Source organism: Eurypyga helias, unplaced genomic scaffold (genome assembly GCF_000690775.1).
Source record: "Eurypyga helias isolate BGI_N326 unplaced genomic scaffold, ASM69077v1 scaffold11139, whole genome shotgun sequence".
Lineage (NCBI taxonomy): Eukaryota > Metazoa > Chordata > Aves > Eurypygiformes > Eurypygidae > Eurypyga > Eurypyga helias.
Genome location: NW_010271459.1, coordinates 24,069 through 40,911, shown reverse-complemented (window position 1 = coordinate 40,911; position 16,843 = coordinate 24,069). Strand labels below are relative to the sequence as shown.

At 48.5% G+C, this 16,843-nt stretch overlaps 1 protein-coding gene across 2 annotated transcripts in view; it reads right to left on the bottom strand.

The window, feature by feature from the left end:
- Positions 1-197: 197 nt before the first annotated feature.
- The window catches only part of MBP (myelin basic protein), a 19,555-nt gene continuing 2,909 nt past the window's right edge, over positions 198-16,843 (bottom strand). Inside the window, exons 2-5 of one of the 2 annotated variants that reach the window (XM_010158830.1) lie at positions 5,306-5,413; positions 4,046-4,081; positions 3,458-3,490; positions 198-678 (exon numbers count right to left, since the gene is read on the bottom strand). In XM_010158830.1, the coding sequence (XP_010157132.1) occupies positions 622-678; positions 3,458-3,490; positions 4,046-4,081; positions 5,306-5,413 (234 nt within the window). In that variant the 3' untranslated portion in view covers positions 198-621. Of the gene's footprint in view, positions 679-2,363; positions 2,493-3,457; positions 3,491-4,045; positions 4,082-5,305; positions 5,414-16,843 lie in introns of both variants that reach the window. The other variant, XM_010158829.1, reaches the window with a different exon arrangement.

The window sequence follows — 16,843 nt, the reverse complement described above, 5'->3', positions numbered from 1 at the left end:
CACGCTTCACATACCTTGAACTCCCAATGTTTGGTAAGCCTTTCCATGACTGCCTAATCCTGTTATAAAAATAAAGTATGCTGTGAGTGAGAGAAGGAAGATTAAAACGAAACATCAACCAAAAAAAACCTAATTAAAAAAAAATTTGGATAAACAGTCCTTACAACTTCTGCACATGGTAGATTTTGGGTTTTTTAACAGCAGTGTCTCAGAGATTCATCAACAGCAGCGCTCAGTATGCAAGACATTAGCTCTTTATTTGTAACTCTGATGTTCACTAAAACGAAACCGGAAGACTTGAGCTCACATTAGATGCTTGGGAGAAATAATGAAGTCCAGCATACAGTTAGGGCATCCTGAAGAAGAACGAGTCAAGTCAGAGATCTTGTTACTTCACGTAAAATAAGGAAAACATCTAGTAAGGCTACTTTTTACGTTCCTTTCATTCAACTGTTGCTCAGGGATTGCCAATAGAAGTTTGTATCATCTACTGCATGCGGAACCTAATTTGCATTAAGTAATGGATTGCATCTATCTAGGTAATTGTTGTAGCTGTTATTAATTTTAAGGCCGTTACGTTATGAAGCGGAGTACATGATCCTCGGATGGCATCGCGGAGCTTCAGCGCCTAGCAACTGGTGAACCAGAACGTGACCCAGGTCGGGACCCAGAGCCTCCCTGTGGAGGGAAGAATGGGGTTAAGTTAATTAAAAGGTACTGTGTATTTGGGGATATACATTGAAAAACATCCATCTCTAGTATGAAAAAACATAAATATTGTCTAATGACAGTGGCTTATGGTGGCCTCTGGTATAGTGCTGACTAGTACAGGAATGTCCACATCAAGAGAGGATAGCTTTTGATCTATTTTCACATAGGATTAATTTACTCTCATTAAATCTCTCACACAGGACCTGACAGTCTCTCATGAATTATTCATAGGTGTGTGTTTTTACTCTGGCCTTCCCAATGACAGCAACTTACTTGTACATTTTGGAAATTCTCATTTTTATGGCTATCCTGGAACTGTAAGTATACTTCAGAAAAACCAAACTACCCCAAAAGTAAAACAAATCAAAACACTCACCCTACCCTCCAAAAAAACACCCAAACCCAACATCAAAACCAAAGACTCCAGACCCTGCGTACAAGTTGTACTAGTCTCACAGCTGAAAGAATTGACATGTAATAATTTTATTCTGCAGTGTTTATTAAGGTAACTTGATAATGTGATTATATCAACATCAGTTAGCTCAGCTGCACATTCAGGGAAATACTAAGAAAAGATAAAGGGCTGAAACCTGGCCTTTTTTTAAAATAGTAAGAAAAATGTCAAAATAGGAAAAAACCCTGAACTTGTGACCTATGATAAATCTGCATTTGAGAAGAGCCTTACAGCAGTTTTATAGCACGGATGATCCAAGCTGAAATTTTGGTGTTTTGTTTTTGGAACTAGAGATTAGGCTGAGTATCTTTTCCCGTAGCTTTACCAACTTTCTAGGCAAATGTTGATCGATAGGGTCGCAGATGTTCTCACTGTTACTGCAGGCAGTCGATGACGGAACTGTTTACTTCAAAAATATTAAGCATGTGTGTACTTTGAGGGTTTGTTTTCTTTCTCTATATTCATCTTTTCATCTTTCAGTGCTCCCTCCTTAGTTTTACTGAACTACTTCAAAGAAAATTTAGTGTAATCCATTAGGTAATTGGCTTTGTTTCACTGGGACTGTTCATGCTGTTACTGCATCTCAACCAACTACGTGTCCAACACTGCCCTGTACTACCGCTCTGCAGCTTGACAGCTTGCTTTTGCTGTTGTAAATAATTCAGCAGCAGCAATCTGTGTCACCTCATTCACCTCCTGTGTTCCAGGTCATTTGTGAGCTCAGCACCAACACAGATCCTGGTTGCGGGTCTTTGTGGAGCTTTGGAACTTACCTTTGTTCCTGGTGGTAACTGACTCTGTGTTTTTACCTTTGTTTCCCACCATGTAAGCAGCTACTAGGCCACGAGATAACCTGTTTTATCCGTGCAAATAATCTGTGTCACCTCATTCACCTCCTGTGTTCCAGGTCATTTGTGAGCTCAGCACCAACACAGATCCTGGTTGCGGGTCTTTGTGGAGCTTTGGAACTTACCTTTGTTCCTGGTGGTAACTGACTCTGTGTTTTTACCTTTGTTTCCCACCATGTAAGCAGCTACTAGGCCACGAGATAACCTGTTTTATCCATGCAAATCTAGTTCCTTCAGAAGCCTTAAGGAAATGTGGTTGTTTCAAACATGGTGGGTTCAGGAGTGGTTTGACTTCTCTTTTTCCTGGTCTCAATTTTTTTCTACTTAGAGTAAGTTCAATTGTACTTTACCAGTTTAAAGATTTTGGAAAGAGTAGTGCCCTGGCCCTCGTGATAGGATCCCTTATGTCCCTTGTGAGCAGATTTATGCTCATAGAATTTTCCACTTCCTCCGTATCCTGGCTTGTGTCCTTCACCACCCTGCAAAGAAAGATTTTCACATGTATGGCAAATTACCATGTTCCAATTACCATACACACGTTCTCATCTTTGGTTGCGAGCACTGAAATGTCATACTCGGCTGAGAAATCTAGAGGTGTTGGAATAAAATAATCTTTTACATAATGAACAGGGATGGAGGAAAATGTTAGGGAATTATCTGAATATACTCAAATCTGAGGGAAACGCCATTCTGTAAAAGAGGAACTACTCAAAGAATGGATGCTCAGGTGGTTAACCTGCTTGACACAACTTAAAATGTTTCATTTTCATGAGTTCTAAGATGTCAAACGTGTCAACTAATTTGTGATAGCGAAGAAATGCTTTATTGGCTTGAAGGGCTTAGTATTTTTGTCTTAAAAGGCAAGTAATTTGCATGTCCATCTCATATAATGTCAAACCTGTGGTAGAGAAGTAGAATTGAATTAGTTGTGAGAAGAACTGGTCTACTAACAGTTCAGGCTGATCACTTCTTACAGAGAGGGATCGCAGGGAAAGGTGGGACAAAATACTTGAATTAGCGACAGTGTTAGTTTTGCAGACTTCACCATATGAGAGCAATTGCAACTGTGGAATAAGCTCCCATCTCATCCCAGCCCTCCCTCCCACTTTTGTCCTTCCCAGGAAATGAAAAATGCAGAGGATGAGTCTTACAGCAGTCTTTAAGGGAAGAGAGCTTTGCCATGCAGTGGGTTTTGCTCCCTTGGCGCTAAAGCAAAAGGAATTACGGCTTCGAGGCTGTCAGGTTGCTGGATGGGAGCAAGCAACACGTTTACCGTCTTAAAGTGCTGCAGGAGGAGGGAGGAAAGTGCAGCAGGAAAAGCAAAGTAGCAAAACCAAGACCAAACAAATTGGCACGTTGCTGCAGCAGCTTGAGGCAACGGAGCAAGGTACGCTTCAGCCTGGGAAATAAAGTGGCTGTTACCGAAAGTGCGTTCGTCACCTACCCAGCTAAATCTGGTCAGGGATAATCCTCTTCCCTGTACATGCAAGAAAGAGAAACAGTGATACGCCGGTCGCCACGGAGCATAGCATCTGGGTGCACCGTATGCAGATGAAAAGGCAGCAAAAATAACAAAATACTGGGCAGGGAGCGAGGCAGGAGTTGAAAACAAGTAAGTGTCATTCCATGAAACAGAAAAGGCAGGTTCTTTGTTGTAGTGAGAAGAACTGACTTCACCAGCCGTGGTTGGTCAGTACCGTGTAGTTGCGTCGTGTCAGGACAGTTCCTGGCTGGTGAGGCCTCTTTGAAAGCATTGCCTGTTATTAGTTTATTACATAAAGCAGTCGCAATGTAAATTGAGCGTAAAGATCCCCGCGAGGGGCTTTACTTCGTTACATGTCGTGCAGCAAGGCAGGAAGTGCACGAGGAAGAGAGCCGTGGCTTTCCCATCCCGTGCTGTAAATGTTACCAGTGATAACCCCGGGTGTTTACTTCGTGCCGTTAAAGGAAACGGATGAGGCTAGCAGTTACGTTGGTAAAAATTAGCCCACAAAAAGTCTTGGGCATTGCACAAGCCCCTGAAAACGCTTACCTTTGCTTGCATTGGGGGAGGCGTACGGGGGGAGACCTAAAAACCAACACAAAAAAAAGTTGTGAAGCCAAGGCAGTACACAATTCCCTACAATAAACGTTGGGAGTCGTTAAGCCTTTTGCGTATTCTCTAGGAGTTAGTAGGCCTTAGGCGTTGGTTCTTGTTTAATTTCATCCCTCTCTTTATTGCCACGTGAATATTTCAGAACGCCCGTTGTTAAAAGATGAATCGTAGTATGTGTGACTTTCCGATCATAAAAATGTTCTCATGATCGGTGGTTTTTAAACCTACTGTAGGTCTCGCACTTCAGATCCTGTGAGGGCCACGTTCTACTTCAAGCAGAGAGCATGTTACTTTCACTTTTCAAATACCAACATTGGGGAACTTGAGGTGTGAAGGTAGCTGTTAAGAGAGACTGGGCTACTTCGGTTCTGGTTTAGGCTACCCTTGTGTTTTGGAAGTTCTTTATTCAGCATTTGGGCATGAAAATACTGAGACTTTTGTTTCAGAAGAAAACCTGGAAAATAAAGTTGGGGGAATACCCGCACAGATCAAATCAGAAGTATTGCAAAGGCAGGATGTAGAGTCTCTCTCTGGGTAGCTGCTGTGCCACGTACCCTGTTTCATTAGGTATTTACACAGCACTCAAGAATTTAGTACCTGAGGAAATTCCATCTTTCCTGGATATCTTCTGGGAAAGCTCCTTATTGGTGTAAAACCAGCTAAGTTCAGAGCTCGAATTACTGTTACCGTAAATGAAATTGTCAGGAAACACGCTTGGGCTGTTTTGCTTGTGCTTTCAAATTATATCCAAAATTACAAGCTGTTTCATGTTTGGGAGCACACTTGGCATGTCCCGTAAGTGCCGTCTACGTAACGGCACCAAGAAGCTCCTCTGCTCTCCCAGGCTTTGCCTGGAGCGCACCGGATTTCAGTCTGTTTTTAAACAGAAGACATGCCTAAGAGTGCTGAAGGCACGAGGATGAAACCGGTAAATGGTGAAGCTGTGTAATCGTAGGGGTTGTGGTTGAAATTTGGCTGTGCCACCGGCGGGTTCACCTGCTTTTTTTGTAGCATTTCAGTATTGTTTGTGTTTCCAGGTAAAATTATTTTGGTATTTGAGTGGTGGGACGGGCTCAAAAGCGCAGGACAAGTCACGAGGCTCAGAGTAACGGCCAGTGACTGGGGAGTATTGGGCGGCTGGTGGACCCTAAAGAAAAGACTTCACTGTAGTGCAGAGGAAAAAGGGAGGAGACTTACAATGTTCTTGAAGAAGTGGACTACGGGGTTGTCATCACCGGGCCGGCCATGCTGAGATCTCTGGGGGAGAGAGCCTACGTGGTGGCTAACCCTGGCTGCGTGGATATCCTGAAAAGCAGAACAGGCACATCGCCAATCAGCTCGGGTGGAAAGATCGTCAGCGCCTGTATGAAGGGAAGAGTCGTCGTCACCAGGCGGGAAAAGAAACAGGCAGAGATTGCAGCCTGAAGCTGTCGGTCCTGTGGAGGAACAAGTTGTTAATACGGTGGCAAGTGCCCAGCGTGTACATGGGCGCGTGTTGCGCAGACGTGCAGGGGCGTACAGGGTTTTATCGCTACAGCCCAGTGTGGAATTAAACCTGTTGTCACAGAGTTCTGGTAACAAACTTCCTTTTCCTTCTTCCCTAAGTAGGGTCATGGAATGTAAGTTTAGAAATGAGACCTGAAATGAAGAAAAACTTACAACAGTGTTGGGTCATTCTCCATGCGAAAGCAGGAACAGATTGTATCTAATTTTCCACATTCTCAAAGACAGCATAACGCTGCCGAATGCAAGAGCAACATCCTTTTCAAATGAGGGAATCAAGTGAGACTGAGGGCGCTTTCTGTTTGCGGTGGTGCTTCCTGGGCAGTACAGCAGGAAGTCCAGTGAGCCAAGGCAAAAGGAGTCACAGAAGTAACACGCTGTGCAGACTAAAGGCCTCGACTGCTGCTCGGCGCATGATGCATCCGTGGTGGTCAGAGTGCTGCTGTCCGGCTGCCCTGCGCCGGAGCTGAGAACGGAACTGTTGCCGATGACGGGCCCAAATTGCAGACGTCTGCCCGTCATCGCAAACGTAGGGGCACAAGGCCTCGCCTTCAGTGCAACAGCTTGGAAGTCTTGAAAATAACGACAGTGCCGCGGTGGTGCTCTTAGTGTGGTGAACTTCCTGGAGAAACGACGATGTTATAAGTATCATGCGGATACGGAAAATTTTCAATGGCCTCTAGAGATGAAATAGGAATCTGTAGAGACAGTAGCTCACCTCATCGCTTCCGTAGTGGTACAGACTGAATGAACATTTGACTGTAGAACAGTATGAATAATGACTTAAAATACACGCTGCTTCCATCACATACACTGATGAACTTGCCAGAGAAAACACTTGGATTGGAGCGGGGCTCCTGAGTGGTTTGGTGATTCTTTGCTGAGTAAGGTAATACCTACAGAACAGATTTCAAAGATTTGAAAAGCCCTTTTGCACTCGAGTGATGCCTTTGTAACATCAGGAGCTTTCAGAATGACCTCGACTGCCTCAAGCTGTTACTGCTGAAAATGGCAGCGCAGAGATTTACGTGTTCTAAGAATAAAAGGTCCCATGAAATCATCCAGTGCTACTGCTCAAAGCCACTACACGGAAGCTCTGTTTTTAAGTGAAGAGAGCCAGATCTTGTCATCTTACATGAATGAAATGGATTTATATTATGTTGCATCATCCAAAATGAGAGGAAATACCCATCTTCGTAAGTGGCCTTTGATGTTACGTAGATCTGAAGAGAAATGAATTTTGGATATGTTGTTTAGGAGATTAATTTCCTTAGGATAAAAAATGAGCCACTGCAGAGAAGGTCAGCTCGTAATGTCGGCATCATCTTTTGTGTACCAATCTATGTAGAGATTTACTGTTTAAAAAGCAGGAATTTCTGAATTGTATTGGGTCTGCAGGATTTCTGTGGTGCCAGGCAGTCAATCCTCCTTATACCTCTCTAGCAGTTCCTACTTTGTCACTAATTCCACTGTTGCCAAATGCTGTCGCAGTGAGGAAGAGGGAACCAGTAAGGCATGGACACGTGGTTAGGACAGGTTACTTCAGCCATGTGCCTGTGTTTTCAACCTGTCTCCAAAGAAAGCACTGCTTTCCCTCTGGAACCAGCTGACCGCCTCGTCTCTGGGATAAATACCGTGGTGTTGCAGATCTGAACGTCCGTCATCAGCAGCTGGAACTGGTCGCCATCGAACCGCAAAGCTGTTGGAGTACGTGAAGCAGAAAACTTCAAAGCCAGACTTGTTTGCAAGTAGCCTGCGACTCCGCAGTAGGCTGTGGCTTGCCACCAGGCAGCTATCCCAGAAGAGGTGGGATACAGGTTTTTTACATTTTAGATGAAGCTGAACTTCCTGATGTTATCGTTCTGATCAATTATTGGGGGCTAAATTTGGCTTAATGAAAAGGTTATCATGTAGTACACACAAACTCCTGTCTGTGATGCCACGTGTCTTTGACTGGCTGCCCTTTTAAAGCTGATTGGATGTGAAGCTGTATTTAGTGAGAGTTCTTCTCAGTTTAATACCGTGGTTTTCCCAGCGTTACAAAAAAAGTGCTTTCCTTTCCCATTATTGGTGGCAAACGTGATCTGTGGTCAGGACCTCTCAGCATTATTCCAGATTTGTGGCAGGTAATTACGTGTTTCCCTTTAGTTTATAAGCTGTTGGAATTGCTCTTCAACCCGTGCCTGATTTTTGGGCTCCTAAGCAGGGGCTGGGGATCAAGTGCTGATGTATGTGGTGTATATGAAAATAATTTCCCTCGGAAGGGTAATAACTGATCTCTGTAGGTGTTAAAAGTTAAATTTGGATGGATTAAGGCAATTCCTTGCTGAATGAAAGAGGAAAAAAAGCTGGTTTATCCTGCTAGGATGGGCTACCGAGGTGGTGTTTTATAATTGGGTTTTTGTTGATTGAGCTAGTCTAGTCCATTTCGCATTCAGAAGATCGCTACTGATCTTTAGAGATGCTTTAAGAGCTTGGCCAAAAAACCCCCACTGACCTCAAAACCTAATAGGAATGCAGCAGAGGTCCCTGGAAGTGTTCAAGGCCAGGCTGGATGTGGCTTTGAGCAACCTGGTCTAGTGCAAGGTGTCCCTGCCCATGGCAGGGGGGTTGGAACTAGATGGTCTTCAAGGTCCCTTCCAACCCAAACCGTATGGTTCTGTGATTTTTAAGAAGGGGTGACACGTACTTCTTGTTGTGTCTTTGCATTACTGGTCTCTATTGCCCAGCTGCCCTGTTTGTGGAGGTTGAAACAGATGTTTCTCTGTGCCCTTACTACTTCTGAAGTAACTGAATAATTTGTGGTCATGAGAGCAGCCTTTCTTTCAAAAAACAAAACTAAAGGGCAGAGAACACCACTCAGCTCTGGACTGTTCCCAGTCCACTTTTTGTTTGGCTTGGACAAAGGGTTCCTGTTGCGTCAATTCTGCTGTATATTCAGAAAAGCCAAAAGGCAAAAAATCCCTTGATCTGAATAATCTTAACTGCTAGAAAACATTAGCCAGTACTCGAAATTTAAGCAGTATCCGGGAGGTCTGATGTCACGGACGCAGCTTGAAACTTCGCTGTGAAATTAATGGCTTTCGGGATTAACAACGTAAATACGAACGCTCCCTAAAATGCCTGTAAAATGCCCCCCACGGTTATTCTGTAGCGGGGAGGGAGTCGATGCTGGAATCCCCTGCAGCTCTGTCTGGTGAGGCGCAAGGAGGCTGCACCGGCGTACTGCACCCCCCCGCCTCGTGCGCTGTAGCCAGGAAGACGGAAGGAAAAAAGGAGAGCAGCTTTCAGCCCTGTACTGGGAAAGCAGAGAGGTGCTTCAAGTCTAACAGCAGCTGTGCGTCAGCATTGCCCTCCCTGGGGCAGCCACGGGCTTTCCCGTCAAACCGCTTCGTACAGGTTGTGCCAGGTAATCTGGTATTACCAAAACTGCTCGGAAACGGGGAAAAGCACCATTTCTCGAAGGCAGCGCGAAGGATCCCTACCTAACTCGCGACAGCTCCGTTCTGGGGTTGGGGCGAGATCGTTGCATTTCCAGTAGGAGGTGAAGACACTTGAGTACGTGCTCCGCGGCGTTCTGAGGCAGTGATTATCCGAGTCCCCCTGGCACTGTCTGTGGCACCCTGTAACGGTTAAGGAGTCCTGTGCTGTAACCCCATGGGAGTTAAACCAGGGCAGAGGGGTCTTGCGGTTTTTGATGGAGCGGGTCCATCTGCTTTGCACATGGGGACACCGTGTCTGATCATCCAGGTCTGTGGTCACGCAGACATCCGACTCGAGACGTGGTAGGATTGGGGAGAAGAGGGTGAAGCACTGGAACAGGTTGCCCAGAGAAGCTGTGGATGCCCCATCCCTGGAAGTGTTCAAAGCCAGGCTGGATGAGGCTTTGAGCAACCTGGTCTAGTGGAAGGTGTCCCTGCCCATGGCAGGGGGGTTGGAACTGGGTGGTCTTTAAGGTCTCTTCCAACCCAAACCGTTCCGTGATTCCATGACTAAATCCATTTTCATACGAAGGCAGTTGCAGTTACACGTTCTACGTGCCCGATGTGACTGTGTGTTCAGGTGTGATGCGTGAGCACGGAAGATGTGGTTAAGCAGTAGCAGACATTTTCGTAGTGATAGGATGAGATCCCGTGGAGTACGTACCTGACTCCAGCTTGGTATGAATGGGGCACGTCAGCTCTTGCAGCCCATTAAGGGGCCTTTCAAATGCGTATCGTACGCTCCCCCTGAGAGCGCTCCTCCTCCACAGGGGGATTGCTTACAGCCGAGGACCGCGTGCACTCCTTGGTAAAAACTTAAAGCTCTAATTCCCTATTAGAGGTGATACACATCAGTGAAAGTAAGAGCATTAAGATGTTTTTGCCTTGGAGCACTGAATTTATGGTTTTTCCAATTCCTTTCGTTATTAGGAAGTTTTGCTGCCTACTTCAGGATGTGAAATGAAAAGGTGAAGACCATCACATGTCGTTTCTGTAACAGCAAAAGCCAGATACGTATGAAATCTGGCAGTAGCAGATTTAAAATCACAGAATCACAGGATGGTTTGGGTTGGAAGGGACCTTAAAGATCATCTAGTTCCAACCCCCCTGCCATGGGCAGGGACACCTTCCACTAGACCAGGTTGCTCAAAGCCTCGTAATCAAGCAAAATGTAATCAAGCAAGCATTTTTGACAATAATAATGGAAACCAGTGGACTTTTCCATGGATCCAATTAGCCACGTGGTTTCCAATGGGTTGTCTTCAGAAGAGAGGCCTAAGGGGTCACTAGGTCTGAATTTAAGAGAGATCATAGAATCACAGGATGGTTTGGGTTGGAAGGGACCTTAAAGATCATCCAGTTCCAACCCCCCTGCCATGGGCAGGGACACCTTCCACCAGACCAGGTTGCTCAAAGCCTCGTCCAGGCTGGCCTTGAACACTTCCAGGGATGGGGCATCCACAGCTTCTCTGGGCAAGAGATCATACAAAATCCACAGATTCCAAGTTCACATAGATGCGCCAAGTACGTTTGCATTGCCTCAGAAAACCCAACTGCCCCACAGCCTATAGGATACGATGCTTAACCCCCCACCCTTCCAGCAAAATTCCCAACCCTACTGGTAGATCACAATCGGCCTCTCGGTGTCAGGTGGCGGGCACCCTTCGCGCTGGTTGGCGGGAAGAGCAACAGGCCGCTTGTAAAGCCGCCTTCCCCCCCGGGTCTGTGCAGTCCTTGGCATGGACTCCAAATCCCAACCCTAGGGCAGTTCCTAGCCAGGTTGGAATTTTTGTCGTCAGTACCCTTTCAGAACAGTATTCCGAACAGGAACCAAGCCATCTCCTTCCGGCGAACACAGGCACTGATGTTGTAAACGGGAGGAAGTCTCTTAGGCACAGTGTGACCTGAGCCGTCGTGGGAAACCCGGCAGGCGCGTGCGCACTCAGGAATCGCTTCACTGGGGATGTGGATGCGCTTTGTACGTGGGGCTCTGTGTTCTTGGCAGCGGCTGACGCTGTGTCAGGGCCTTCCCGGGCTGTCACCCGCGTTCCCTCTGGCAGGGGCAGAACGCGTTTTCCCCCCGCTCATTCCCATCGTGGGACAGGCCTGTACCTGCTCAAACGTGCGCTGCTAAAGCAGAGCCGCGGTAGGCCGCTGGCGCCGCTTCCTTTTTCGCCCGCATCCAGCCCAAGCGCCGATCCACTGCGCGGGGTGGCATCTGGCCCGGGCTGCTCACGGCTTCACCGCTCTGTTCGGCAAAGCATGGGGAATGCTGACGTTATCCCAACGCGCGGCTCTGACGGGGACATGGATGATAGCTAATTCAGCAGGCTTTTCTCATCGCTCTGGAAAAGAGGAACCACACCTCCCTGCGATGGGTGGTACTTTTTACCGACTGTGGTGAGAAACAGAACACCTTGCTGAAGGTTACAGAGCGGAATTGGTAGGAGGAGAGATGCGAAGTCCAGGAGATCCTGCTTCCAGTGTTGTGCTGAGACCATTAATGCAGCCTTTGTCTAGAAACAGGAGATGAACAGAGAGAGGAAGGATTCTTGGCAGAAAGTTGGGACTAGAAAACACGGGAGGAATGAACACAGATGCCGGAAAAGAAAGCCAAGGAAGATGGGAAGAAGGATGGCAGGAAGAAGGAAACGGTGGAGAATGCTGCCCACCGAGAGAGGTAAGTGATCACCGATAACCCAGAACCACTTTGGCCCACAGCCCTCTTGCCCCTTAGGGCCTTGATGATACGGGGTCACAAATTAGAAGGCAAGAGGAAAGGATTTCTGGGGAAAAGAGAGGAATCAGGACAGGTGTTCAGGACAGTAGTTCTGTCTTCTGATGAGTCCTGAGCTGAGAGACTGGTGCCATCGTACCTCCTGGACTTCTCTCCACATCCATTTCGTTCTGTTGTTGTGTCACTTGAGAGTTTCAGGGGCAAAACCCGATGCCTCATCTTTGATTTTCTGAAGCGTTTTTCTGCCTAGAATTAAACATTTTATTACAATGCTCTTCACAACAGGGATTCTTGGACATAGTCTCTGGTGCGTAGTCGGTATCGTTCCCTGTATCGGTCAGACAACGGCACAGATTTACAAGGAAATTACAATGGTAATTCATTGCTGGAATTACCCGCCACAGAAACCCAGTGCAAAGCTTTGGTTTGGGGTTTTTTACAGAACGATCGCCCCAGCAGAAAAGAGATTTTGGCTAGCGGGGATTCTCAGGGCAGTGCCCAGGGAAGCTTCTGCTACCGGCAAACTTCACAGCCCGTACGGACTCCACATGGCCAAGACACGGAGGGGTCACAGGGGTGTGTTCACGATAGCACGTTTGTACTGGTGAGACCACCTGTTGGTGCTGCCAGAGCAACGCAGCGTAACGCTGTGGGTATGGCTATCGGTGAGAAAGCAGGAGGCTGCAAAAATGGTAAAAAGGGCTGTTGCCTCGTGTTTTCATCTAGCGAAGAAACCCGTACCATCAAGACGACGGTAATTATTTGGAAAACAAACCCATAAAATAGCAAGCGTGTGCTGTCGCTTCACAGCTGCTGACCAGAAACGAAGGGGAGAAAAATGTTACTTCCACCTGGATGTCCTGAAATAGAGAGCTCGGCTCTCGGATGGCGCGCTGCCTGCCGCCTGCCACCCACCCGCGGTTTTAGCATCGTTGAAGGGAGTGGCCCAATTTGCTCTCTTTTCTGCCTGTAACAGGTAAGAAAATGACCAGCTGAAGAGGTGGTTGGAGGTATTATTGCCTACAACAGCACAGTTTGTGGGGAGGGCACAATAAGTAAGGGGAGTTAAATACCAGGAAATAATTAGGCGTGGCATGGTTAATGGTGTAATTTATTGAAACCAACACTGTCCCTCAGAGGTAAAATGCCCAGTGATGCAGTCGGTATAAACTGGGGGGTGGGGAGGGCGACCCACCCCAGCCCTGAAGCTTGTCCCGTTGCTGAGGTGCGTGCATTGTATGGCGTCTTGGAAGTGGAAGTGCAGATGCATCGTGAGCTGAGGGCAGAGCAGAGCTCAGGACCCTCCGGGGCCTGCAGCAGGAACTCGGGATGCTTCGTGAACCCTTTTTCAACAGCTTTGTAAGAAATCAAAAGTACCTGGAAATGGCGGCAGTGGGTTTGGGGTTTCGTTTCTGAGCTCACAGAGTAACCTTAGAGTAGAACAAGCAACTGGCCAGACCTGACTGCCTGGAGACCGTTTCGGGGACTAGGTGAGCCACCTCGCGTCGGCACGCACGCAGCAAGCCAGCAACTGTCGCTGGCGGTGGGTGAGGGTGGAGGCACGAAACAAGGTCAGAACGAGTATTGATTTGTGCCCCCATCTCCTCTAGAGCGGCGTTTCCCACTCTGCAGTCGCAAACCAGCTGAAGAACAGAGTCGTTCATCTCGGCGCTCTAGGATGGAAAGCGCTGAGGGTCACGCAGTTCTTCGCTTGCAAGGAATTCACGTGTGGTAGAAAAGACTAATGAACCGATCTTGACACCAAACAATTCCTCATTTGTAAGTTTGGGTCACCTGCGGAGAAGTAAACCCAGCGGGAAACTCCCGAAGTGTTTGGCTGGTAGAGAAAAGCCTCGCTCCAAACCTGGAGTGCCTCCCTTTGACCTCCTGTGAGGGCGTTTTGGGGTTCGGGCCTGCCCCTCCCACCCGTTTAAACAAACGCCCCCTGGGTCTATCCCAGTAAAATTAAATCCAGACCTTATTCCCAACCAGGCTGTGGCACCGTGCCGTTGAAAACCAGAGGGATTGCCGCAGAAGGGGCAAGGCCAGTTCCTACTAGAAGCCCCCAGAGCTGCCAGCCTCTCTGGCAGCCAGGGCTCTGCCAGGCCCAGGCCAAGCAGCTCAGCAAGGCGGCAACACCGTCTCCGAGCGCGCGAAAGAATCCTTGGAGCTCTTCATCAGAGCGCCCTGTCTCCTCCCTCAGGTTACTGCCCTGCAGTGGAGGGTGGAAGAGTCCAGGGGCAGCCTCGCAAAGACGGGGCTGGAAGAGGCAGTTTAACGTAAAGGGGAAAGCTTCTGCCACAGACCCGTTAGGAGCGGCGGCCCTTCAAATGCTTCGGCTGATTTTAGCCTGAACAGGTTAGTAAACAAACAGCTGAATTACGAGGCCCAAAAAGACCGTATGAAAGGCAGGGAAGTGCACAGGCTCTTCCCATCCTGGTCTTCAACTTCTAATAGGAATCGTCGAGCCCCAGCTACTTTGCCCCGTTTCAGCTCACCCTTTGCCCCGCTGCCGGGCTCAGCACCGCGCCCGACCCTTCACCAGAAGTCAGCGCTTGCTCCTGCAGGCAGCCCTCACGCGGCCTTTAACCTCACCCCGCTTCCAAATTCCTCTTAACGGTTCGTAGTAATTCCTTCGGGCAGTCATTTCCTTGAAAATCGGAGATGATTGTGTGCCAAAACTGATGCGTTAATTATTAAGGGTGTATGACGTACAAAGGGTTAGATGCGCAGTTAAATCTAGGTGCCCGTCGATCCTGCCCCGTGCCGGCTGCCAAGCCCTCTGCCTGCTGCGCGGTACTCACCTGTCGGTCCTCGGTTAGAGCAGGTCGCTGCTTTTTAAAACAGACGCCCCTGGAGAGCTCCGCGGCCTCCCATGCCAGCTACGGGAGCTCCAACCAAGCGGGCAGCTCTGACGCTCTGGTTTAGGGAAGGGGGTGGGAACCAGATGGTCTTTAAGGTCCCTTCCAACCCAAACCGTTCTGTGATTCTATATTTTTAGCTCATCCATCACCACTGCTGCTGCGGACGAGAGGCCAGATTCAGTTCCCACTGTCCTAAAGCACGGACACCCGAGTGAGCCGGTCCGGTTGTTCGGCAGCTCGCCGTCCCCCACGGGAGGTGAGCTCTGTTCTCCGCTGCCCCGCACGCACCCTCCTCACCCAGTTTCACGTGTAGAAAGACACAGCCTCTTCGAAGGGGCCCAAACCCCACTACCGAAGTGGTTTGTTGCCATTGCTGTTAATAGATGAAAGGATCTAAACCCAATTAAATCATTAGTACGCGGGTTTTGTGATGTAAACAGTTTAATGAACGCATAAAAGCAGACAGAAAGCAAAAGAGCAAACCAAGTCATTGTTACAACCACTGTAGCCCGTATAGAATCTCTGTTACAAGCACGTTGCTGGCACAGCAGGTTTTACAACACAGCAGTCAGAACAGAACAGAAATCGAACCAAATCACGAGCAATACCCCTCCCTGATGAAAACTAAGACCTGGAAAATAAAAATCACAGCGAGGATTTACGTAAATCACATCACAGACTGCTCAGACTAGCCTGGGGCTCACCGCTGCTCACGGACCGTGCGGTGCTGCAGTGCACGCTGAAGCTTACATGGGGAGTGTGGACGAAGTTCAAGCACAACAGGCAGAGAGATGCCTGGATGTCCTGACAAACGCGTCCACCCACATCCTTACTTCCCACCAGGGTTCCTAAACTTTCCACTCACGCCTGTTTATCGCAGCCCTTTTTGCAGCTGCCCGTGACAGAGACTGCTCAGCTCCGGGCTGGGTGTGGAACCACTGCTTTAGAAATGCTGATCCCAAACCCGGGTTCTGCTCAGCCCGAGAACCTCAGCCCAGCACTCCTCGTGCCTTCTGTCCGCCCGCAGGAAGGGGAAGCCCCATGGCTGCTGCCTTCCACGTTCCCTGCAGCCGGACACGGACACGTTGGGATAGAAGCGGGGGAGCAAGGCTTCCTGTAGGCAGCAGGAGAACAAGATTGCATACAAAACTGAAGGGAAAGGCAAGAGGAAAAACTGATTTAATCTTCCCCTACGTCCGGCCTGGGTCTGTCACTGACTGCCCTTCACCACGTTTCGCCCTGTTGCCCGCATATCACCAGCCCAGTCTGCCGTCCGGTCGTCAACGCCTAACGTTAAGCCGGGACAGAAACGTTCTTGTTTCACAATCCAAATTCTAGTGTGTGTGTGGGAAATTTCAAAAATCACAAACGGAAGAATTACAAAAGCGTAAGCGGCCGCGTCAAAGAAAGGAGGTAGCGCTCAGCACGTAGTGAAGTTGAGTACAGGCGGCGGAGGAGGAGGAGGCACACGGAAGGTCTGACCGCGGTACCAAACTGGCCGCTACGCTTTACCAGCGCTCGGACAGCCACTGCGTGAGGATGCCAAGGCGAGCGCGCTGCCGTCACGCTACTGCCTCGCGTGCCGTTGCAGACGTCCGCACCGCGCTCCCTTTCCGCCACCCCTTCCAAACCTTCTTCCGTACCGTAGGGTTTAGGCTATACGGTACAGTTTGGAATATTCTGCCCTAAGAAAAGCATTGCTAACATGCACAATTCAAGCCGGGTTTGACTGAGTTTCAGCCGTCTGAAGTCGGGATGGGACAGCAGGAACGACGGAAAATGCCTCTGCTGCCCCTTAGAGGAGAAGGGAGTATTTCTGCACATTCCAGTGTTTCTATTTTTATTTGCTCCCCCGGGACTCCCACGCGCTCTTAATTTAACTTCAGAATTCCAGGGCAAGGGAGAACCTGCTCCACAGGGGAAAAAGGGGCTGCCAGACAGTCGCCGCTTTGTTCCTACCCCACCTTTCCGCACACAATAGTGAATGTTACCCATTAATGTGCTTTTCAGCTACGGCTGCAAGATGGAAATGCCTCCACAAAGAATTTAGAGTGTGTTTAGCCTGAATGTCAGCCTCAGACCCCTACAAAGGGCAAGTGTTGTCTCTGCATTCCAGCGCCTGCTGGTGTGGGAGGTGGGGGAGGGCTCC